The 24,936-nt window shown below is 35.4% G+C and overlaps 2 protein-coding genes across 9 annotated transcripts in view; both read left to right on the top strand.

Annotated features, from left to right (window-relative positions):
• The window catches only part of LOC116165328 (potassium voltage-gated channel subfamily KQT member 5-like), a 345,213-nt gene that overhangs the window by 146,687 nt on the left and 173,590 nt on the right, over window positions 1-24,936 (top strand). The gene's annotated exons all lie outside the window — the stretch shown is intronic.
• Window positions 10,201-22,952, top strand: LOC116165331 (beta-1,4-mannosyltransferase egh). The gene is made up of 2 exons (XM_031479678.1): window positions 10,201-11,268; window positions 21,054-22,952. Exons 1-2 carry the CDS (start codon window positions 10,465-10,467, stop codon window positions 21,624-21,626), a joined length of 1,377 nt encoding a protein of 458 aa, XP_031335538.1. The 5' UTR covers window positions 10,201-10,464; the 3' UTR covers window positions 21,627-22,952.

The raw sequence follows: 24,936 nt of genomic DNA, 5'->3' as shown, positions 1-24,936 counted from the left end.
CACTATACAATGAATTAAAGGAAGTTGTGTAGATCTAGTGGCGTGCGATATTTGTTTTCCTGCATTTGACAAACTGAAATCTAATGGAACCGGGCAATCCATTAACAGAGTAATTAGACATGCCCAGTAAGTATATCTTATTAGTCCAGGCTATATAATATTTTTGTATGAAAAAAATTAGGTACCGGGCTAAACCGGGTTTTCGGGCAGGTAAAATGAATAGAATTTGGGAAAAAATAATTAAAACAGCTGAATTTTCCGCGGGTGAAATCACGGGGGTTGAAATGGGTGGAAAGTGGTATTTTGCAAATTCTGGTAAAACTATTGATTTTAGACGAAAATGTTAAATGTAAAGGTTATAGAGATTAAAAAAATGAGCAACTTTTGTATCTGCACTATTTTCACATAACCTCCAATTTTCCTAGAAAAACCGGAGAAAATGTTTGTTTCGTTTTTTATTCTTATTTTTGCGAAAAAATGTCATAGGGGTTTGAAATTTGGAGATCACATAGCCTGTTTTATGATAAAACAGAAGATAATTGTTTGGGCCCATAAAGTTGAACCGTTTCCAAGATCTCACGATTTCTGAAAAAAACCACCTCCTTTTCAAGGGGATGAAAAATCTATTTTTTTTCATCGTACAGAGGTGCGCGGGGTAGCAAAATTTTCGGGAAGACTTATATTTTAATAAACAAAAAAAATTATTCCTATAGCAAAAATTCGAGAAAATCGCCAAAAACCGGAAAAACAGTTTTAAGATATACACGGTTTTTGACATGATAAATCAACATGTTGGATGTTAATAAAGATTTTTTCGAAATCTGTCTTCTTCCTTCTCTTTAATGTTTGCCTAAATATTCTCTTTTGTTATCTTATGCTCAACTGTTTTAGTTAAAACATCTTCATTATTTCTTTTTTCTGCATTTTTACGGCAATAAAAGCAATTCGAAATAAAATCGAATTATGTATCTTGCTTCCTGATTCTTGAACAATTTATTTTTGTTCACTGATTCTTCTTCCTGCTTGTTTTATAGCTGATGCAATTGCGTTGGGCCTGTTGATAAACTTGCAAAATATGCTATAAGAACGTTGGTGTTACCGGCCAAAAGCAAATGATTTGAGATGTCAAACCTGCAGGAATAAACTTTATGAGGATTTTATTCATAATTCCTGTAAATTAACGATCAATAGGCCCAGCTTAATCCCATCAGCTGTAAAAGAAGAGTTAGTGAACAAAAACAAATTGTTCAGGAAGCAAAAGAATTCGATTTTACTTTGAATTGCTTTTATTGCAGTATAAATGCGCAGAAAAAAGAAATAATAAAGATGTTTTAATTAAGGCAGTTGGGCACTGGGAAACAAAAGAAAATATTTTAGAAACATTAAAGAGGAGAGAGAAGACAGATTTCCAAAACTTTTTATTAGCGCGGATCCAACACGTTAATTTATTTGCAAAAAAGCCTATACTGTCAAAAACGGTGTATCTTAAAACTGTTCCCCCCGTTTTTGCCGCTTTTCTTGAAATTTTTCTATTGAAATAATATTTTTTATTTTTGATTATTAAAATGTAAGTCGTTACGAAAATTTTACTACTCCGCGCACCTCTGTACGATGAAAAAAAAAGATTTTTCATCCCCTTGAAAAAGAGGTGATTTTTTACAGAAATCGTGAGATCTTGGAAACGGTTCAACTTTATGGGCCCAAATATCTTCTGTTTTATCATAAAACAGGTTATGTTACCTCCAAATTTCAAACCCCTACGACATTTTTTCGCAAAAATAAGAATAAAAACGAAAAAAACAGTTTTTCCGGTTTTTCTAGGAAAATTGGGGGTTATGTGAAAATAGTGCAGATACAAAAGTTGCTAATTTTTTTAATCTATAACTTTTGCATTTAACATTTTCGTCTAAAATCAATAGTTTGGCCACAATTTGCAAAATACCACTTTCCACCCCTTTCAACCACCGTGATTTCAGCCGCGGAAAAATTCAGCTGTTTTAATTATTTTTTCCCAATTTCTATTCATTTCACCTGCCTGAAAAACCCGGTTTCGCCCGGTAACTAATTTGTTTTCCTGCATTTGACAAACTGAAATCTAATGGAACCGGGCAATCAATTAGTAATTAGACATGATCAGTAAGTATATTTTATAAATATTTAAACAGAAGTAGGTACTCTAAAAGTACAAATCGCACGCCACTGGATTTAGACAACCTCCTTTAATGCCTTGTACATTATTAACGTCTATGCGCTTATAAATTTTGCTCATTCATTGGGAGTTTAGAGGTTGGTTCCAACGGCGCGCATGACCAGCTTTATACTTACAGCGATATTGAGAGGAACAATAAACTTTTTTATAAAACATGGTACACAAAGAATACTGTACCAGATAACAATTTATGTGCGAAACTGTAAATATGGTTACTATTTTGTAGGGTTCGGATACACCATCTCCGGCAGATACTCCATATTTATGTAGGCAACGTACTAGCACGAATGTGTCTAATAATGTGCAAGAAATGAATGAACTTGAGAAAGGTGCGTTACTGGATAGAGGTAATCCGTCTCAACAAATCGACTGTAACTGTGGACCTCATTTGGGACCTCCGCCGTGTTACGAAGCGGCAACGTCTGTTTGACAGTGGAGGAAGTAAATTAAAAAAAATTATACAAGATAGGAAAATCGTGTTTGGTTTCTTTTTGCACATTGATATTCTCAATGGAAGCTCTTAACGGTGCCAACTAGTTTTCGATTTTCTGGTATAAAACATGATTTTGACGAAATGCACTATATCGGTAGTGGATTTAATACACAACATTAGTTAATAAAAAAGATGCCTCTGTACAGTAATTAATTTTAATAGTTTATAATGTAGATAATTACATTTTAATAATTATCGTAAGAGATAAAGTTTTAAAATCTAGTCGTTTAGTTATTATTTTCTTATGCGAGATTTTATGTTGATCTCAATTTGTATAACAAATGTTGTTAATTAAATATGGATATTGTTTCAAGAGATTTGTGGTACTTCTTAAAAATTATGGATCTCATATAGAAAACCATTGTTAAAAAATCTTAACGTTTGTTTAAAACGTCAATTACAAAAAGGTATTTTTTGAATGATTCGTGCAGTTTGTTTTTTGATTTTCATATTGAACTCGAAATTGTAAAGTTTACTATTTGATCCATGTAAAATATGTCACTACAAATAAATATGATTAAATTTATTGTTTAATTCTAACCCCCTTCTCAAATATTATATGAATAAAGGTAGAAATGAAAACTAACTGCTTATGACAAACAAATTCCTTCTCCATCCCTTACTAAATTTGATGTATTGGTGCACACAATTGTTAAAATAACGTTTTATTAAAAACATTTGTTCAATATAAAGCGTGGTACACAATGCAACTCGCCCCGTAAACGTTAATCACAGAAATGAACGTAAATGCGCACAATAACCACCGTGAAGCGCCTCAACCCTGTTAACCGACGTACTAACTTTACTTTTGTTGACAGAAAATGGACTGCCGCTGAAAAATCTTGAAATAACCTGCATACATAAAAATGAACCCCTATTTAACCTGGTTATGTAATAATTTTAGAACGACTTTACCGATTTCATTCATCTTGTTTTTTAAAGCTTTGTAATACTTCGGAGAATTTATTCCTTTCTCAGTGCACAGTCTATTCTATCGGAACGTTTAACAAGTTGTCAGTGACTTTTTAGCATATTTTCCTGTAACTGAAAAATTGCCTTTACTTTGTCGTCCGTCCCTCACACATACTCCTACACGACTGAACTGATTTGGGTGATATGGGGCTCATTTGATCGTTGTATACCGATATTTTTGGTTTTGCGCATGCGCAGAGTTTTTTTTTAATCTAGGAAGATATTTAAATGAAACTATATGTAAATATGCACTACGAATGTAAGTGAAATTTTCGACGTTTTCATAACATTGATTTGCGCATACGCAATTCTAATTTTCAAATTTATGAAAGCATATTTAAATGAGATTTTCTACATAGACATTTGGAATAAATACAAACCTAACACCAGTTGCAAAATTTGAATTTGCGCATTTACAAAAGCATATAAATCAAATTTAATAAATAGGCATCAAATCTAACACGAGTTTCAAAATTTGGGCATGCGCAATTAAATTTACAGATCTACACGAGGCTGCTGCGCATTGCGACAACGTTAGCACTTTATTTTTTCAATATTCCTAGCTAATGTGATTAACGTTCCGTTGATAGTCTGTGATCTATATAATCGGTATTCTTTAAATCGGTAAGGTAAAAGTTTATAAATGTTGTATTTATATTATAAGTTATGCTTTCCCGAATTTTGACCCAATATTAAATCATTATTTGTGTGTTAACCTGGATCTCATTATACCATTTTTGTTTTTAGAAGCTGATGGGATGCAAACATTCAAAAACATTTCTCCAGACAGTTTCCAAAAAGCAATTTTCAAATGGCCCAAAAGAGCAATGGATATACAGGGTGTTTGGTAAACATGCGGCAAAAATGAAAGAGGTTATTCCTTGGACTATTCTAATGTTATTTTATCCTTTGATGATTTAAAAAACGCTTCGTTGCGAAGATACATGTGTAATTTCTGCCCTTATTACTTAAACGGTTGTTTGTGAAATCCTCTATCATGGCTCATTATTCGAATTCGTTTTTTCAAAAATCATCAAAGGATAAAATATCATTAGAATAGTCCAAGGAATAACCTCTTTCATTTTTGCCGCATGTTTACCAAACACCCTGTATATGTAGGAAGTGAATTTTTATTTATTTTTTATTTCAGTTTCCAAAGTAGCTGTTTTATTTGTGTATATAGTGCAATAAAACGACAGGAGAAGGGATGTTCTTTGAATGAACCTCCATAGAACGTACACGGGACCAAGCATTAGGCCGCCGCCAGACAGGAATCAAAATTATGTAATAAATTGACATTAAAACCTTTGTACATAGATGAAATAAGTAAAATAACATTGGTTTCATTTCATTATACCTACCTTTTATTGTCCTACCTGCAATCTAATGTCTGCGTTGTAAGGTAACCTGCATGGTGTTTTCGTTCTAATGTCAGCAACCCAATGTCTCCGTCCTTATGTCCGCGTCCCAATGTCTGCGTCCTAAAGTCTTGCGGCCCATTGTCGTAGCGCCGGACAGCGACGTCGGAAGTACGTGTCAGAGGGGGCGAGTCGTCCCCTCAGTTGTTACACAAGGGGGGCCGCGCCCCCTCTAAGAATGAATAGATAAATCATTCAAAAGCGACTAACACATCTTCTACCTACGGCATGTGCGTGCAGAAATTACAAAGAGTGTAGAAGTAGAGGATACGTTGAAAGGATTTGCCAGCAAAACTGCGGAGAGGCGGAAAATTTTTGGATATATTTAATTTTTTATACTTGCTTTCTTTACAATGCTCAATAGTGCAATAAATAGGAACAAAATTTTTGTATGTTCTAGTTCTTCATTATTTTTTAAATAAATATTGATGATCTATGGGTATGGTCTGCTGCTCAATTGCATAACTAGACATCCTCCGACACTTTTTTAAATTTTTTCCAAAACTTCTTTCAAAAATACATTATTTGATTGATTAAATAAACAGGTTTCAGGGTCACTTACAAAACCCACTGCTTTGCATTAATTCGTACACAATTTTGCATGGGAGGGACGTTTCAGACTCTATGGTCGTTGATTTTTGCCCCCCCCCCCACCGTTATTCACTTCCGACGTCGCTGGCGCCGGACGTACAGTATGTACGTAGATAAACTGTCCATATCGTAGACATTTGGGCCTACAGTGGACGTCCAGTATGCAAATTCTGTGTATACGCGTACGGGCTATGTTAGTGCAGAAGGTCCTCATATGTACATACAGTGGACGTTTAATATACGTCTGTGTGTTGTGTCAAAGGGCGCGCGTTATTTTTGTATAAGGCCGGTTTAACGTCCACGCAAACCGAGGCGTGAATGCGGGAACGGGAGCGGGTTACATATCCCGCTGTACAAATATATCCCGCATTCGCCTCGCTCCCGTTCCCGCAATTCCGCGTCGGTGGACCTTTTATGCGCAGCGTTTTGCGTCGCGCATTTCAGAACGCGGAACTTCACGCGTCACGTGTTGTTCAGGGGGATTTTTCCAAAGAAATAAAATTCGCCTTCTGTGATGATTTTTTCCGTCCGTTCCTCGTCTAACTCGAGCACGTACAGAGACAGCGATGTCAAACCTTCGCCAATCGATTTCTACGAGTTCAAGGATCGGTGGTATTGAATATGGACCAGATTAAAAATCGGGACTTTAATAAATAAAAGAGTAAGAGGCAGCAATCGGCAGGTACGATTCTAATTTTCCCTACATTGTCCTATTGTGCAGAATCGCACGACTTTTTTCTATTTTGATATCATAATATCTTCATTATGACACCGAAAACAGTTTAATAATGGCCTCTATCATTAAACTTCGAATTCACCCACTCCGCAATACGCAAACGCTAGAGGGCTCAGCCCATCCAATGCTACAACCCTTAGCTACGCCACTGGGGTCGGTTGCACAAACGCAGTTTAAACCTCGCTTGGAATTAACCAGTTGATTAAGGTCTAGAATTTCTTCATATGTCTTAATCCATTGCGTTAATCTAAACGAGGTTTAAACTGCGTTTGTGCAACGGGCCCTTAGAGGTGCGGTTTGATCAAGTTTCACGTTTCATAATATTGAAGAAATTGAATAATGTACATTTCCACAGTAAAATGCAACGCAGTAAGACACAGGGACGGACCTAGACAAACAAATCGGGGGGGGGGGGGCAGACATGACATTTTGCCAACTCAACTGTAAAAATTTCCAACTCAAACGAGTTATATAGTATCTATTAAATATTAAGTGGTATTTCCAAGTCTAATAAATCATGTAGAAAATGTAAGATATCAGTATACGGTCTCTAATACTAATTAAAAGCATTACCAAAATACCAACCTTGTGTTGAAGAAGAAGGAAGCGACTTTCCTATTAAAGAGTCCTTTTTTATAGATTTTGCCGCAATTTCTCATTCCTTCAATAGTCGACTTATCACATTTACGATTTACCTACTTTCGCGGCATTCGCCAACTAGTAATGAAAATTACCAACTCTTGTCAAAATTGCCAACTAGTTAAGTATTGGAGGGGCAGCCTGCCCCCCCATAGGTCCGTCGCTGGCTAAGACATGATGGTATTAATCGCCTTTTTTTGTTGCTATTGCCATTCTTGACACATGTTTTGAATTGTTGTTTTGTCTAGATCCAAATTTCCTACCAATTTCTCACGTGATGTCCTTAGTTGTCTAAAGTAAATGTGCTTAACGAATTTAAAGATCTATCAACATTTTGTCCATAATGTCAAAAATTATGGAAAAAGCCATTGGACTCGGAAGATACCTTATGCAAAACAATATTTTGCCTGAACATCAAACTGGACTTAGCGGCTGTAAAGCTTTGCTTGAGGCAACAGACGATGTATTACAAGCAAGAGACGCTGGTAAAGTTACCCTACTTAATAGATCACTCTAAAGTGTTTGATACGATCTCGCATAATGTTTTGCTCGCTATACTAATTTACATTGAGGTTTCACAATCTGGGATTTCACTAAACAATAATTATCTTGAGTAATCGTCAGCAATCAATATTTTACAATGCTCAGGCATCAAAAGTACTTAAAGTATCTCAATAGGTGTCCCTCAGGGACCCATATTAGGGCCGTTATTGTATTTAATTTACACACTTGATATTCTATCTTTGCTCCAAGGGCTTCGCCGATATGTCAAAAATGTAATTTGTAGGGGTAATTTAAAAATTTATTATTCGAAAACTGTGAAAGATATTGCAAAACAGTTTTCACTGCTTTATTAAGGAAAGATCGAATTTTCTTATGGTATCCGTAACCGTCTAAAAAAGTGAGACTATACCACTTTTTCAAAGCTCTCAACTTTTAAATTTTTAAATATTCGTAACGCCATTTTTCAAATCGCACCCCCCCATTTTTTTCTTCACTGTTGTTTTCCTTTTTCTGAGACCTTTAATTTGATACATAATTGTCAAAGGCTGTTTCAAACAGTTTCGGAGATATTCCATGTTTTAGTCACTTCTTGTAGCAAATTGATAAAAAATTAACTCGCAGCATATATACCATCTGATGGAAGTATTTAACCAAGTTAATTTTTAAAAAGGCTCAGATTGCATCTCTTATCAAAAAGCTAATCTTTAAACACTTCATTGAGACAGTTGCACCTTTGCTTATTTTTGATGGCTGCATTGATTTATATGCGTGTATGAAGTACTTGCGATTGTATACTTATAATTAATTACCTTGGTGTTTACTGAATATCCTTTTGCTTTAACTTTTATATGTTTATTCTATATTTTATATAGAGTTAGGTGGAAAGAGCATACAGCAGATATGTTATCGCTGAATCTCGCCCATCTTGCCGAATAAAGGTATTTATTGTTACTATTATTATTAAAAAATATTTATTTAAACAACAAAAATTGTACAACAGTTAAATGATTAATTCTTTATTCATCAGACGAGTTATTATGGTTCTTCTTCCGATTCCATTTCAGTTACCATTTCCAAAGGTGCATCATCTTCTTCCATCTCCTGCATTGCCATAGTTTCAGGCAAGAAACTACATCTTCAGTAGTCTCGTCACTATTAACGTCATTAAACGCATCGGGTAATACATTTTAACAATCCTGAACGTGACTGCTGAACAGTACCTATAACCCAAGTTCAATCCAACATCCCTAATTGGTTCACGTACAAAATAAAGAGGTGAGTAGGCTGTTAAGAACGGGTGAAAGAAAGGTAGTGGTATTTTGTACCTCAGCACGATTTTTAAAAATCAGTAGTCAATTTGACTAAATAGTCTCCCTAAACATTCGCATTCTATTTTATGGCTCTAGTAACTACAATTAGTTACTTACAATAATTTTAATGCTGTTTATAACAACCTTACCACTGCATTTCAAAGCTTTGGGAATGATATACGAGACCTGGTGGAAAAGTCACCAGATTGGAAGGCGCGCTATAGCGCGCCTCCAGAGCAGACGCCGCGCCGATGGCCAGCTTGCCAAGATCTTCCTTATTTCATCATGAACATGTACCTTGTGCATATTTTAGATTCGTCACAAAATTTCGCTTCTAATCAGAGCTGGGTACTGCCCACGAGCGTTCCGCTCGAAAAAGCGCTCCAAGCGAGCACTTTTCGGAGCGGCCGCTTGGTGCTCGATACTCGAGCGTTTACTTAAAGTGCTCGGCGCTCGAGTGCTTTTTTTCTGCCCACGAGCGGTTTTTCAATCCCTCCCGAGCGGGTTTTTTCCGCTCCCTAGCGCTTTTTCCGCTCCTGAGCGTTTTTTTCGCTCGCTCGTGAGCGCTTTTAACCGCCCTCAAGCACGGAAGGATTAAACGCCTCTTGCGAGCGTTTTTTCCGCTCGAGATAAACCGCTCGAGCACTTTTAGGAGTGCTCGGAACTCGCAAGCGGTTTCGCTTTAAAAAACAACTCGATTTTGAGACAATTAAGAGCGCTCGTCGCTCTTCACACGAGCGGATTCTAGACCGCTTGCCCCCGCTCTGCTTCTAATGAGCACCAGTGTTGATACAAAGTCTTGATACAAAAACCTTCGCTAGCACAGAAAAACCGAGCCCATGCTTTAATACTCTATTTTTACTGCCAAATCTCTCAGAAACAGCTCATATAGGAACTCGTTTTTTCTTTTGACCATTGGAAAATCCGCCTCTCAGAGTGTATTCTGTAAAAATTAAAAGAAAGTTTACTTTAAATTACGCCAGATGGCGTATGCTATGATAATAATTCGTTATTGTGACACCGTTGCCAAATTTATAAACCACCTTGGCACGAAGGGGGTGTAAATTAAAAAATTGTAGCGAATTAATCTAATTTCATTTTTACACGTATGCTCTAATGCAGTAAACAACCGGTACCAAAGCATTGAAAACGGAAGTACCAAAAAATGTTGTCTTTACTTGCAAATTATGGATAATAAATTATATAATTGCAATAATTATGCATTTAGAAAATGATAGTGGATGAAGTATGTTTGGCTGCAAAAAAGGCGTAAACATGGCAAGGCCGCGGGTGGTATAGGTGGGCTCTGGCTCCCGTGTTGACTCCGTCCCTCCGAATTCACCACTTTGCGTTAGACAGACGCCGCCGTCGAGCGTTAGTTGCTCTGTCAAGGGGTTGAATTACATTACGGGCAAAGCAGCTAACATTTACCGGCAAATTGAGCAATACAATTTCATTTAACGTAACTGTGATAAAATCGAAACGGTGTTTTTAAATACATAATCCGATATTATAAGCAGTGAGGGTTGTAGTGACGACGGAAAGGGGCGAGGTTGTTAGTGGTTCGGTTTGATAGTGAAAATACGAAAATAATGTGGAGCAGTAGAACAAAACATTGTATTCATTGTTGTTCGTTGTTTACGGTGATTACAATATTTGAAATTTTTACTGGAGGAATAAAACTTTGGCCGGATGCCACGCTCGAAATCAACCCTTGGGTGCGGTACGGGTATATGTGGACCGTCGTCCTGTATCTTCTAAGATTAGTGACCTTCCTTCCGTTACCCCAAGTAATGTATAACTTCGTCGGTATGACTATGTATAATGCATTTCCGGACAAAGTGACCTTAAAGGGATCTCCGTTGCTCGCGCCTTTTATTTGCATTCGCATTGTGACCAGAGGGGATTATAAGGAGCTGGTGCGCTCGAACGTAAACCGCAACATGAATAAGTGCATCGAAGCCGGTTTGGAGAATTTTTTAATCGAAGTCGTTACAGACAAACGCATCGGTCTGCAACAGCATCGCAGAATTCGAGAGGTTGTTGTACCACCTAATTATCGCACGAAATCGGGTGCACTCTTCAAAGCGCGCGCTTTACAGTACTGTCTGGAGGAGTCCGTTAATATTCTCGCCGAGAACGACTGGATTGTGCATCTCGACGAGGAGACTTTGCTAACCGAAAATTCCGTGCGCGGCATTTTAAATTTCGTAATGGACGGTAAGCATCAGTTCGGACAGGGACTAATTACGTACGCTAACGAAGACGTTGTTAATTGGGTTACAACGCTCGCCGATAGCTTCCGTGTTGCCGACGATATGGGAAAACTCAGGTTGCAATTTTATATGTTCCACAAGCCGTTGTTTAGTTGGAAAGGGTCCTTTGTTGTTACGCAGGTAAATTATTTTTATTACTTACTCAAATAAATTGGTTTGCGTACTATTATATTATACCGTGTGTCCCAGGTGGTAGGCACTAGGAAATCGGAAACTACTCTCATCTTTTTCTAGCACCAGGCAAACTCAATAACGTACGTTGACGCTAATTTCAAATGCATATCAAAGTCTCGTGGATCTTTCGCAAAAAAATGCTTTGACTCTGTTTGCCTATGGTGCTTGGGACACTCTGTATATGTAGGTACTCTCTACGGTTTCTTTAGTTCAGGACGCGCATCTCAAAAGATACCTACTGTAACTAGAGGGTGAAAATTGGAAGTTTGTGACCCTGAATCACTAATTATTATACAGGGAATATACACTGCCTTTTTTTGAGCCCCGAAAAAAAAATTCTCTCAGATCGACCCGGAAAAAAAATTTTCTTATAGAATGTGGCCTGTAGAATCCACAATTTCAAACAGTTCCAAGATTGGGCTACTAGTTCAAAAGTTACAGCCCTTTGAATTTTTTTTTCGAAATTGGTTTCTAGTCTATAACTTTTGATTGAGAAGTCTGATCGAAAAAGTACGAATTGATTTGGATTATACGCGCCCAAATTAATAAGAAAAAGTGTTTTCCCGAGAAATTTTGGTGTAGTCGAATTTTGGTAAAAAAGGAAGGTTATACACAGGGGCGGACTGGGTACTTAAGGGCCATTAAGCCATTAAAGTATTAGTGTAGTAATGAAGGTGCCGGGGGGGTAGCTCTGAGGTGCACCACAAAAACATTTTAAAGTACTCCTTTCTCGAAAATCAATTACCATACAGTTTTTTTTTAAATTGCAGCTGATAATTAAAAGTAACAAAATATACAATCCACACGAGGTGCGTCGCCTATCATTGTATTTCAGCACTTTCATGCTACGACAAAAAATGATAAATTCATTGTAAAACACTTCAATTAAAACAGAATTTTTTAACAACCTAACATCAACCCCAATTAGAGAAACGTGTTATAAATTTATTAATAGTGCAAGAAACTAAATACAGCACATACTTATAAATTTCCAACGGGCAATCGCCCCCCCCTCCCCCCCGGGCCAGTCCGCCCCTGCGGAATATAGTAAATATCTCGGTAAATATGTCGAATATATACAAAATTTTTCTATATGAAAGTTGTTTAATATTTTATTTCCTATAAGGCAGCATTCAGTTGTTTTTATTTCAGAAAACAATTGAGTAACGAAAAACAATTGAATTTTTTTAGATGGCAGTACACCTTTTCATTAGGCTCATTTGATAGCGGTTTTTTTTCTCTTTTCGATGATGTAACATGTTACTACCCTAATACAAGAAAATTTTTCAAAAAAACTTATAATCACATCAATAACATTAATCTAGATATCCTACATCAAAATAAAACAAATGAATGTGTATACTTACGTTTGTTACCATTTTATTACTAATTTCATGTTGTCTTCAAGGTACACGTTCATTTGTTTTATTTGGATTTAGGTACGGTACGGCGTAACGTTATTTCCGTAGTTCTTTAAAATTTCCTCGAGATTTCTTCAGAATTTCCTCTTATTTCCTTAAAATATCCTAATATTTTTCTAGAACTTTCTCATTCCTTTGAAATTTCCTCCTATTTTCCCAAAATTTCTTAATTTTTACCCAGAATTTCCTCGAAATTTCCTATATGAGGGACAAAAATTTCCCTCATGATCACCCCCTCGGTTTGACATTCTGGGATGTTAAAATTTAACATTTTACCGTTGACTCGTGCCATGCATATACAGGCTAAATCTGTTAGATCACGTCCATACGCATCTTGACGAATTTCTTGTAGTACCATGCATGGCCTAATAAGTATTAGGCCATGGTACCATGCATCACTACAATACAAGAGGAAACAGCAAAATCTTAATACAGAAATCACTCTTTCTACAAAAAATCACCTTTGCTACGAAGTTATATAATCTCGAGTATAATCTACTCCCAAAAGATATCACCAACTGTCATAAAACCTCGGATAAAATTAATTTAAAGATACAACTTAAAACGATTCTTCAACAAAACACATTTTACTTACTCGGACTTTTTTACGAATGTGTTTTAGATATTTTTACGTAGAAAAAGTACAATGGCGTAGTCAAAAAATTTTCGCCTACCATTTTTGAGATTTGACCAGAAGTTGGTATTTTTTAAATGAAACACCCTGTATAGTTTAACGTCAATGTTTTGCATTCTTTTCCTTGAATACATTAATGGATTACAACCTATGTTTTTTATATAATTATTTAATACATCAATGTAATCAGGAAAAATAATGCAAAACAATTGACATTAAGATATACAGGATGTTGCATTTAAAAATACCAATTTTGGGTCAAATCTCAGAACCGGTCGGGCAAAAAATTTTTTGATTACGCCACTGGATTCTACGTAAAAATATCTAAAAGAGACAGTTTTCACCTTTTTTCTGTCTTACACGAGTAGTAAGATATGATAACATCTCAAAAAGTCAAACTTTTCGTTCACATCCTGTATCTCAGATACAAACGTACCTAACTAGATTGATTCTGTTTGTGGTATTAAACGTTTCACAAAAAGTGGCACAGGGTCGCGAAAACTGCAATTCTCTATGTTTGAAAACAGCCGAGATACACGGCAGTCTCAACCAAAATAGGACACACTGTATATTAGCCATAGTAAAACTGTCAAACTTTTTTAAAAATATATAACTTTTCAAATAGTAACCTACATATTTTATTAACGAGCGAAGTTTTCGAGTGGTTACCCATTCAAATACGGGTACTACCGGAAGCAACGTTGCTTGACGGTAGGCCATAAATGAATTATTAGTAATAAACATAAACAAAAGTAAAAAAAAGTGCGCGAGTCGCAGAAACGTGGTGCCCGGCCCGAGGTATTTAATTTAATAAAGGGTAAACTTGTGCGACTACCAGTTTCATAATCTTATATCTCAATGTCACTTAATTAATTTATCTACAGGGTGTTCCATTTAACTTGAGACAGTCGATTATTGCGGAAACTACCGGGGATAGTCAAAAAATGGTTTCTGTGACCCAGTTAATGATGCTATGCACATTTTCACGTAACTGCCCGTTAAGGGTCAAGTGTTTTTTTTATTGGGGTTTAACTGCATCTGCATAAGCGTGACGAATTGGGGTGCGTCGTGTAGTCGAGAGTGTAACGGTCATTGCTTTTGTGAGCTGCGATTACCAGTTGCATAATCTTAGGTTTCAATGTTACTGCATTAATTTATATACAGGGTGTTCCATTTATCTTGAGACAGTTGATTATTGCGGAAACTAGCGGGGATATCAAAAAATGATTTCTATAAAATCCTCGTATAAAAAATGTATTTAAGCCTGTTTATCCTTGTAAATAGGTTGCTCCGCAAAATTTATCACAGCAATTAGGTAATTAGAAACTTGTAGTTTATTAACCAGATAATAGAATTTAGCAAAAAGAGCTGTGATTTTACCCATTTGTGGGCGTTTCAGTTTAACCCACTCACAACGTAAATCCGCCACCTGAAAATTGACCTAAGGAAATCGAGGACATAAACGCCCCAACCTTTAGTAAGTAATAATAATCATAATAATAGCGATTTAATGCCCAACAGAGAAACCTCCAACTATAGGACACACAAAAAAAGTACAGACAAAAAAATACATCTTTTAGAAATAAATATATGGATAATGAATTAATATTATTTAACTAAATGACTACTAAATTATATAAAATAAACAACGTTTGCGTTAAATGAAAAAACAAAGTACAAAATTTGAATACATAAAGCTTATGCGAAAGAAACAAAAATAAAACCTGGAATTTCGTTACATGGACAAGAGAAAAAAAATCAGAAAGTGTAGATAATTAATCACGAATTGAATTGAATTAACGTGCTTATAGTTATCAATAAATAATTAACCGTGGATAGAAATCCCAACCACTTATACGAAGAATTAGTTACAGCGAGCTCGAAATACAGAAAAAAATCTGTGTGGGTTCGCTTAAAATTGCGCGTCCATAAACAACAAGGTCCATTTATAGTATCTTATTCATCATCATTTCTGCTGTGACAAAGTGTCTATTCTATTAATAATAACTACAGGATGTCGTGCACTTAACGGAAGTGTTGAATTTGTACAGCTCCCGTGAATGCATTGGTTATTGAAGTTGTAGATAAATTCTTAGACCTACTTAGTCTAAATTATACTACCCACTTAATAAAATTGTAGAGTGTTATACTTAATTCGTATGAGTACCTATGCACTTACTTATTTTAAAATCGTTGCCCAATCGAACTTCTACTTAACAAGTTATAAATGAAGCGATTAATTCCACACTTGCAATTCGGTAAGCAATTAATATAAAGAGGTGCCAATTAATTTATTTACAGTACTTTACTTGTAAATAGATGACACCTCTAATCTAACCGTTACATAATGTGACACATCAATTAATGCGAAACTTGTAGTTTCTTCTACAATCCTCGTTTGCAATTAATTATTATGAGGATTTCAGCTAGCGCCCCATACTCCGTACAAAAAATTGTGCGGGGCAATAAATTTCACAGTACAGCATGAAATTAGCAATAAATAAACATGTGTGATTACATTCCGCATTCCACGATGAGGGTGGATAGCAGGTGGATGGAAATGAACAAATAAATATGCATGGGAATTTACTCGGGAATTTAAGTGCAAAGATGTCAGAAAGTTTGCAACATAAAATAATTGCAGCACGACGCGAAGAAAAAATCCTGGTGATGATCAATATTAAGAAACAGAGGATCGCCGCATTATTCTCCAATTCGATTGGCGCAGTGCGGATCACAATAAAATACCTTTATAGTTTTAACACATCGTTATTGATATTTACTTGCGTACTCATTATGCTGCTAATAGCCTTTTATTATATCTGCCACGAAACGGTTCGAGCCGCATTGCAGAATTATGTTTCTCCTTGAATTCAGGTCAATAAATGAAAAATGAACGTGTACCATCGAGACACAAAGCAATCTTGCACCAATACAGTTAGTTTTTGGTTGCACGTAAATTTAGAAGTATTATTAATGTTTTGTTTTTCGCTATAAGTATTAAATTTACATTTGCAAGCTAACATTCAACTCTCTACCTATGCAGTAGGTACCTAAGTGCTGTATAGCTAAATAACGATATTCCTCCTTCAGATCCGTCAGATAAATGTTACCCGAATTGGGTACGTAAATTTATACTACCTACATATTGGTAATTGTTTAAATAAACTCGTTTTTAATTGTGCAAAAGTATAGAACTTAAACCGAACTACTCCCAAATCTGTCTTGGAAGACATTGACTCTGGAAACGAAACCCTCTCGGAAACCCTATAACCATTCCATATTGAATATTGTAACAATAATATCAAATAGTAGTAGGTAAGTACCTAAAATTTCAAATACTTTTATAATGTATTTATTTATTACTATTAATAGTATTAACTCCCCTGTGGGTTCGGGGGTAGAATTGACCCACTCCCGTCCTGGAGATCGTAAAAGGCGATCAATGGACACTAAAGGTGACGAGTCCAACCGCCTCTAGTACTTACCTACCATAATAATAATAATAATAATAATAATTTTATTTTTATTTTTTTTTTTTATTTTTATTATTTTTTTTATTTTTATTATATTTATTTTATTTTTTTAGGACCCTACATAACTTCACCAGACACAGACACTAATCGTTACTTGATTTTAATCCGTGCGATTAGTTAACCAGGCTAGACCTGAGTTCTCACAAGAAACACCGACCATAATAATAATGCTTTATTTGCCCAACAGGAACACCCATTTACAGGACAAAGGCGAAAATACATAAAGAAAAGTTATTAATCCTAAATTAGTAATAAACGCTAAAAGTGAGAACAAAAAAAAGAGAAAAAAAATACTCACCAGAAACCAATAATACAAAAAAAACAAATGATTTGAAAAAAAAGTACGCCAAGATATTAGGAATTATTTAGACGCTATTTCAAGAATATAGTTCTTACTACAGGTAAATATATCACATTCATTACTAATTTTATTAAATGTGTCACACATGAAATGTATTGGAGATCTTAATAAAGTGTATGATTTCACTCTATGGAATATTTATAAATATTTAAAAAACATGGAAAATCCCATGCAAGTTGGTCCTTACATTCCATATTCCCTCAGATGCTTCAACTGTCAATGGTTTGGACATTCCGCTACAAATTGTAAGCAGGAGAAAAGATGTGTATGTGGTAATCCACCACATGAGGATTCGAAGCGCCTATTGAATGCTCAAATTGTAAAGGGAAAATGTCCAACATTTCCCCGAAGACTGGGCGGTTCGGTAACTACTAATCTGCCAAAAATATCAAGTATACTGGCAGTGTAATTGTTTAGAGTCAGTAACTCGTCAAACTACACTGTGGCTTTCCGGGAAATAATATCGGAGAAGGAGAGAGAGTTGCCTAACTTGGACATAGACGAAAGGTTTGACTAGTTTTTCACTGGAAACGCCTCCCGAAAGACCAAGTCCTGTGCACGATGTGCGATGTAAAACTTTAGAAGGGGGGCCGACAATTATCGATTTAAAATTTTTTTACTGGAGGAGCACTGGCCCCAGGTGATTATGACAGGCAAGGACATAGGGCAAAGTCCGCAAGGTCTCTGAGAGACATTACCGGAAAATCGGATTAGTGCTAATGCAGTTGTTAACGTCAGATTGCAAAATATAGTTGGGAAAGTCGTTGATGTAGATTAGAAACAGGAGAGGCCCAAGTATGCTTCCTTGAGGCACGCCCCTACCAAATTGGTTCGCATAAAAGAGATTATTTTTCTCGAGGTATTTCGAGATTTGTAATGAAATTAAGTTCTCATAAACCTTAGAAAATGTTGGCAGTATGGATATCGGACTCTAGCTGGAAACGTCCTTTTTTATGGAGTGGTGTAATGGTGTTACAGCCGCAATGTTTAAAGCACCAGTCTCGGAATCACTTCCGTTCTTGGTTAATTAATGGTTGTAAGCTAAAAAAAAATACAATGGGGTTGTTAGGATTTCGCCTCCCCAAAACTGAGAGGCCTTGCACCGAGTTGCCTTCTTACCATCCATTTCCATTAAAATTAAGATTTTAATTTGCCTTAGTTGCATTTATTTACGATTATACTATTCGTTTATCGGATGTGGTTGATTTTTAGCATGTATTTAACAAAACAGGAAACCAATGGAATTCTACAATTTTGATATGGGTACCTTGTTTACTTTTGAATAACTAGGCAGTAAACAAAACATTATTATATTAGGGAATAAAAAGAATAATTTGGAGAATTTTAAGGCAAGTTGTCTCGTGATCTTACTGATGATAGGATATCTTACTGATGATAGGATATGATAATACTAAAAGAGACAATCTGGCACTAATTAATAACTATCCAGAGCTGTCTTGTATCTTGACATTGATCCAAATTATCAAGTTTCTCCTTTAGTTTTGTAGCGAGCTTGGATAATAGTCATGTAATTCAGTTACTTATATAGGATGCTGAATTATTAATAAAGGGCAAGCAAAATAGAGCATCGATTGTTTCCTTCATCGCTAAGTTAAATGTTTTATTTGGCGTTTAGACTTTTAACTCAGCTCATGAAAGTGTCCGCTTTTTCGTCCACCTGTCCATTTGATTATCTCGTCGTTCCAAACATCAAAATCGTTAGTTGTCAGGGTCGGAATTATTGCTAGTGCGCTCCTAGGCTCCTGTCCGTCGGATGGCGAGGTAGGAGTTTTAACGAAAAAGTGCTACACTAACGAGTTTAGTTATCACGGCCTACTCGGGTGTATAACTATGTAATTAATTAATGGGTAGGTACTTGAGAGGTTCCACCCTGTATATACAACGACGATGTACACACTTTTGAGTTGGCAACCACGCAATTTCTCGGAGGGGAAAAGCGCCATCTGGAGGGCACGAACGATGGTTTCGTTTGGCATCTTGTTTTTAATGCCGGTGATGAAAGCATCTCTCCGTAAATGATTGTTGTTATTTTTGTCTTATTTAATGCAGGTAGAAGCTTTTGCATTTCTTCATATCGTATTTGTGTTTTGTATGCAGCATTTTTTATTTTTTTTGAGTTTCAATCTTTGTTTTTGAAGATTAGTACTTTGGGTCAGAAAGTGTCCCCCACCTACTCATGAGCGATCTAATTTTGCATGTCGCAAATAAAAAAAAATAACGATCATGGTATTATATTATTATTTTATTAAGGTTTGCTTAATTTATGTTTTTGTTTTGATTACATGACAAGAAGTAATATTCATATAAACTTTGATCATTGTTTTAATTCGTTTAATGTATGTACTGACTTGTTGTTTGTAAACCAACATTGTGAATGCAGCAGTCACGCGGGGTGCAATCAAATGAGTTACGACACCTAATTCCGTGATTGTATCCGACATTCAACTGTAGGCTCGAAACCCGGAACGAGGGACGAGTTACATATCTTGAGGGCAAGATTCTGCTAATAAAAACTTCGGTTTAGAATCTATGTGAGATATATAATGAGTTGCGATTTGACTGATTTCCACATATTTGTTGTAACATCGAATTTGCTCTACATGGCCATGTAATTTTCCATCTTGCTCTTAACAAAAGGACTTTATTGCACCAAAGATGGGTCACATCCTGTGTATTTCACACCCTTTCTTAGAATCTTGGTAGGTACTATGCAAAATAAAGAACTGCCAGTGCGAAGGTAAGGGTATAAATGCACCAACCCTGCGGATGTATTTTAAAAATCGATAAAGGGTTATTCAACTAAAATAATGAATTTTTAAGTAGCATTGTTTGCGTGTGCTTATACCTAACCCTTTAACATGGGTGGATGTACAACATCATTTGCAACTCGCACATGACTTCTTTAATCAATAAAACTATTTCGATATATAAATTAATTACAAACAAAATTTGACCTTCCTTTCTCTGTGTGATGGATATCGATTATTTAATTACTAATTAGGGATAAAAAACGAACCGTTTCATAAGGTATAAGTTAATTACTGCTTTTATTGTAGCTACTTTTTAATTGATAGCCATTATAAGTATAAATGTGAATGGAATTGCAACATTATAAATTTATATGGACTAATAATGTTTGTTTATACGCTATAGCTGTTAATATGCATGTGCAGTGCAGACACGGTAGCTTGGGTGGGTCCAAAAGAAAGATTGAAGGGCGCTATTTTTGTGTACCAAAGAGGCAAGATACTGGGGAAATGTCCGAGGGGCCCTTCTCTTCGGAACTGACTTCAAATGTTCCTCTTAGTTTTAATGACAGCTACATAATGCATCTTTTTCATTTATTTTTATTTAGTTCGTTCTTTTTTAATTCGGTCGCCTATAGCTGTGGCACCTGATCCAAGAAAACGTTTTAGGATTAATATGCGCAGCCTGCGCAATATTAGCTTTATTATTTATTAATATATTTAGTTTTGTTGAAATTTAAACCATGATAGATTGTGATGCTTCTAGTAAAGGCAAACATATCGCATGTAGTAAAAAATCAGATGTGCGCATGCGCAGATTGCGCAATGCAAACTTTCTTATTTATGGAGACATTCCTTTGAAATTTTAACCACATAGATTCTTTTCATATAGAAAAACATACCTACCTCAATGCATGGAAGATGCGCAAAAGTTCCTCGCCTTAGGGCGAAAACCCTTTTTAATTTTTAACCTATTCATAGAAACAATATTGACAGATGCATATTTTTCAGGTTGGCGCCGAAAAAAGAGTGTCATTTGACAATGGTCCCGATGGTTCAGTGGCAGAAGACTGTTACTTCGCGATGATGGCATTTAATGAGGGCTATACGTTTAATTTCATCGAGGGAGAAATGTGGGAAAAATCGCCGTTTACGTTGTCGGATTTTGTACAACAGCGCAAGCGTTGGCTTCAAGGTATACTTTTAGTGGTCCACTCCAAGTCTATACCTTGGCAAAAGAAGATTTTGCTCTGCATCTCGTGCTACTCCTGGGTTACACTTCCATTATCTACTTCGAACGTAATATTAGCCGCACTTTGTCCTATCCCTTGTCCTCCACTTATTGATTTTATATGTGCATTTATCGGCGCGGTCAATATTTATATGTACATTTTTGGAGTTGTTAAATCATTTACAATTTATAGATTCGGTCTTGTACGGTTTATACTTTGTATATGCGGAGCATTGTTAACCATACCTATTAACATTATTATTGAAAACATCGCCGTTATTTGGGGCATTATTGGTGAAAAGCATAAGTTCTACATAGTAAATAAAAATGTTCGGCCACCAATTACCGTCTAGTGTTTTTTATATAGGTATATTTGAAGACGTTAGTTATATGTCTCCTCTACTATAGGATTTATTATCAGTTTTGGTATGCAAGCGTTAATAGACGATCGCCCTTATACCAATTGTATGTTCTAATCTACATCTAGTCATATAGGTATAACAGTATTAGTGATATAGTGTAAATAATTTGTTTGTTTGGGATTCCTTAATTTTTCACATCTATTCAGCGTTACAGGCAAGACGATCAGGACTATATCTATGACCATTAGGCTATCATTTCCATTTAAATTGGCATGCGGAAGAAAGTTTTGTTTGAATATCTTTTCATATCTTAAAGATTTATTAAAACAATAGCTAATCACTAATCAGTAAAGATACCTTTGCTTGATTTTTGAATTTTCCTGTTAAAAGTAAATTTGTGATGTGCATATCAGCGAAAAATTATGTAAATATAAGCGGCAAATGATTAAATAATGTAAATAAAAATATATTTATATTTGAGGATATTAAGTAGGTATCTAACGTTGAGGGCTTTGAATACGTTGAGGGTAATGTATTATTGTATTGTACCTATAGTTCTGTTTCATTTTTCATAATGTAATCGTTAACACAATCTCTCAACAGGCTATGGTAAAATGACTATTTCAGTTTGTGTTGTTGCTGTACTTTAGCATGTTGCGTCAGGTTATATTATTCAGGTGTTCATTGCAGCTTCATTTCATTCCTCTCTTCACGCAAATCTTTTTGAGAGATACACATACGTTCCTCTTCCATAAGTTTAACAAATTTTCATAATAATCTAAACTATAATAGTAGATCGTAGTTAGGTATGCCTACATGTCTCATTGGAATTACCACACGGATAATTGTACCTCTATGCTCAACATGCTATAACTAATGTCACATCAGTGTTTCATTTAGCCTTGTAAATTAAAAACTATTATTTAATTATAATCTGTAGATTTGTCTAAATATATTTTTAAATGTTTGGTGACATTCATGCCATTGTTTTCTAGTAGTTCTAGTTAGTTGTTTGTTATCTGTTGATCATTGCTGGTGATGTAATAATCAAATTATTTATAGAACGTATTTATTTATAAGTTTTAGGTCACTTGTTGAAAAATCACTTAGTTTAGTTAAATGCCATAAAAAAGCATATGCCGCAGATGTAATACAACTTCCTCTTGTTCATAGGTATATTACTATCAGTATTAAGAGAGAAGAAGTAACTAGTCAAATATTAATGAATAAAAAATGTGCAAGAAGTAATATAGGAGTCGAGACAAAAGAGTACGACATACAAAAATACATTTAAAAAAGCATACATCAATAAATATTTGTACAAACTCTTCCTTTTCTTATTGGTGAACTTTCTGAAATGTAAGTAATTTATAAGTAGGTTTAATCTCGATTATCAAGTGGTATACAAGTTTAGCCCCGGTACCCTTGGGACCTTTATTCCAGTCCCATAAGATAAATGGGTCTTGAAAATGTCCAAAATGTACTGGTGAATCCCATTTTGAACCATTCTCTAAAGGAACTTGATGTCGTGCAGGATTCTATGCAGAAGTGGATCTTTTTTTTAACTTTTTCTTGTAAAAGATATAAAGGAGAAGTTTATCTCACACCATCTTATTTGTAGATACGAATTTGAGGGCCTCTTTCACTTTGATAATAATAATAATGACATTTATTGAGCACACACCATACAAAGAACAGATATTATACATTACATTACATAACGTGTGACTCAATAGGGCGAAGTTCAGACTGGAATAAACCGTGTTATTCCGTCTGCTCTACCACTCAACCCCCTACATATGAAATTAACAACAAGAGACCAAGACATAAAAAAACCTAGCAAGAAAAAACTATATGATAATAAAAACCATTCAGTATGAAGGCACAAATGAAAACCTAAAAAGAAGAAAAAAAAAAAAATGTAAAAAGAAAAAAAAAATTATAGCAATAATGATATTAACGATGGAACTTAATGCTGCGTTGCAAGGAGTATGAGGCGCAAGCGTTTTTTAAAAAGACTTTCGGATAAATGTTTTAAATGAGATGGTAATTCATTATACGTCTTTGCAATATTGTAACTGAAGGAGCGTTTAAATAGTGACGTTTTGTGAGTAGGTATAGTTATAAAAAACCGATCTCTAACATTGACATTATGGACGTCAGCTCTGTATGTTACCTTTTCAAATAAATATGACGGAGTTTTGGTTTGAAGTATGCCATGGAACAAACAGGCAGAATGTAATATTCTTCTGTTGTTCATATCAAGCCACTGGAGGGATTTTAATTTATGTGTAATCCGGTCGTATTTTCGGATACCAAATATTAGTCTAAGGCAAGAATTCTGCATTCTCTGAATTCGATTGTAGTCTCTTTTGTCGATACATGGGCCATACACACTATTACAATAGTTAAATTGGGAAAGCACTAAGGATTCACAAAGCATAACCTTAATACTACGATTAATAAGAAATCGGCTATTAAATATTAGTTTAATATTTGTAAACGCTTCATTAATTATTTGAGATATATGCTTTTTGAAACGTAATTGGGAGTCAAAAATCAATCCAAGATTTTTGTATTCATTAACGACTGGTAATATTGCCCCGTTGGACTCAACAATTATTGCATGCTTGAGCGTGTTAATAATCGACGTTCGGCCAAATAGCATAACAGCTGACTTATTGCAGTTAATCTGGAGTCCATGTTCTTCAGAAATCTTAGCTATATTATACAGGTCAGAATTGAGTTGATTATTGATTGTATTAATGTTAAGGTTTTCAGTCGGAGCTTGATATAATAATTGTGTGTCATCCGCGTACATGTGATAAGTGCAGTATTCTAAACAAGTGTCAAAATTGGAGGTGTATATAATATACAGTAAAGGTCCCTGCACTGACCCCTGCGGAACACCTGCTGTAACAGCAATGGGGTTTGACATGTGGTCATTTAAAGACACGCGTTGTGTTCTATTGCTAAAAGGAAGCTTGAAATAAATTTAATAGAATAGTCGTTAAATCCGATAAATTTTAGTATTGCAAGGAGAACAGCATGGTTTATTCTATCAAAAGCTCTAGAGTAATCGAGCAAAATAAGAACTAGCAGTTTTTACGATCAATTGCAGAAATAATTGTGTCTGTGACGTGCAAAAGGGCAGTAGTGCAACTGTGCCGCGACCTGAAACCGGACTGTAAAGGGGGAAGAAAGTTTTCAGAGGTTAAATATGCCCTGATCTGCCTATCCATGATCCTTTCCAAAATCTTAGACATACAAGGCAAAATACTTATTGGACGTAGATCAGTAA

Source organism: Photinus pyralis, unplaced genomic scaffold (assembly GCF_008802855.1).
Source record: "Photinus pyralis isolate 1611_PpyrPB1 unplaced genomic scaffold, Ppyr1.3 Ppyr1.4_LG3a, whole genome shotgun sequence".
NCBI lineage: Eukaryota > Metazoa > Arthropoda > Insecta > Coleoptera > Lampyridae > Photinus > Photinus pyralis.
The sequence above is the reverse complement of the archived record's forward strand: the minus strand, read 5'-3'. Positions and strand labels throughout refer to the sequence as shown.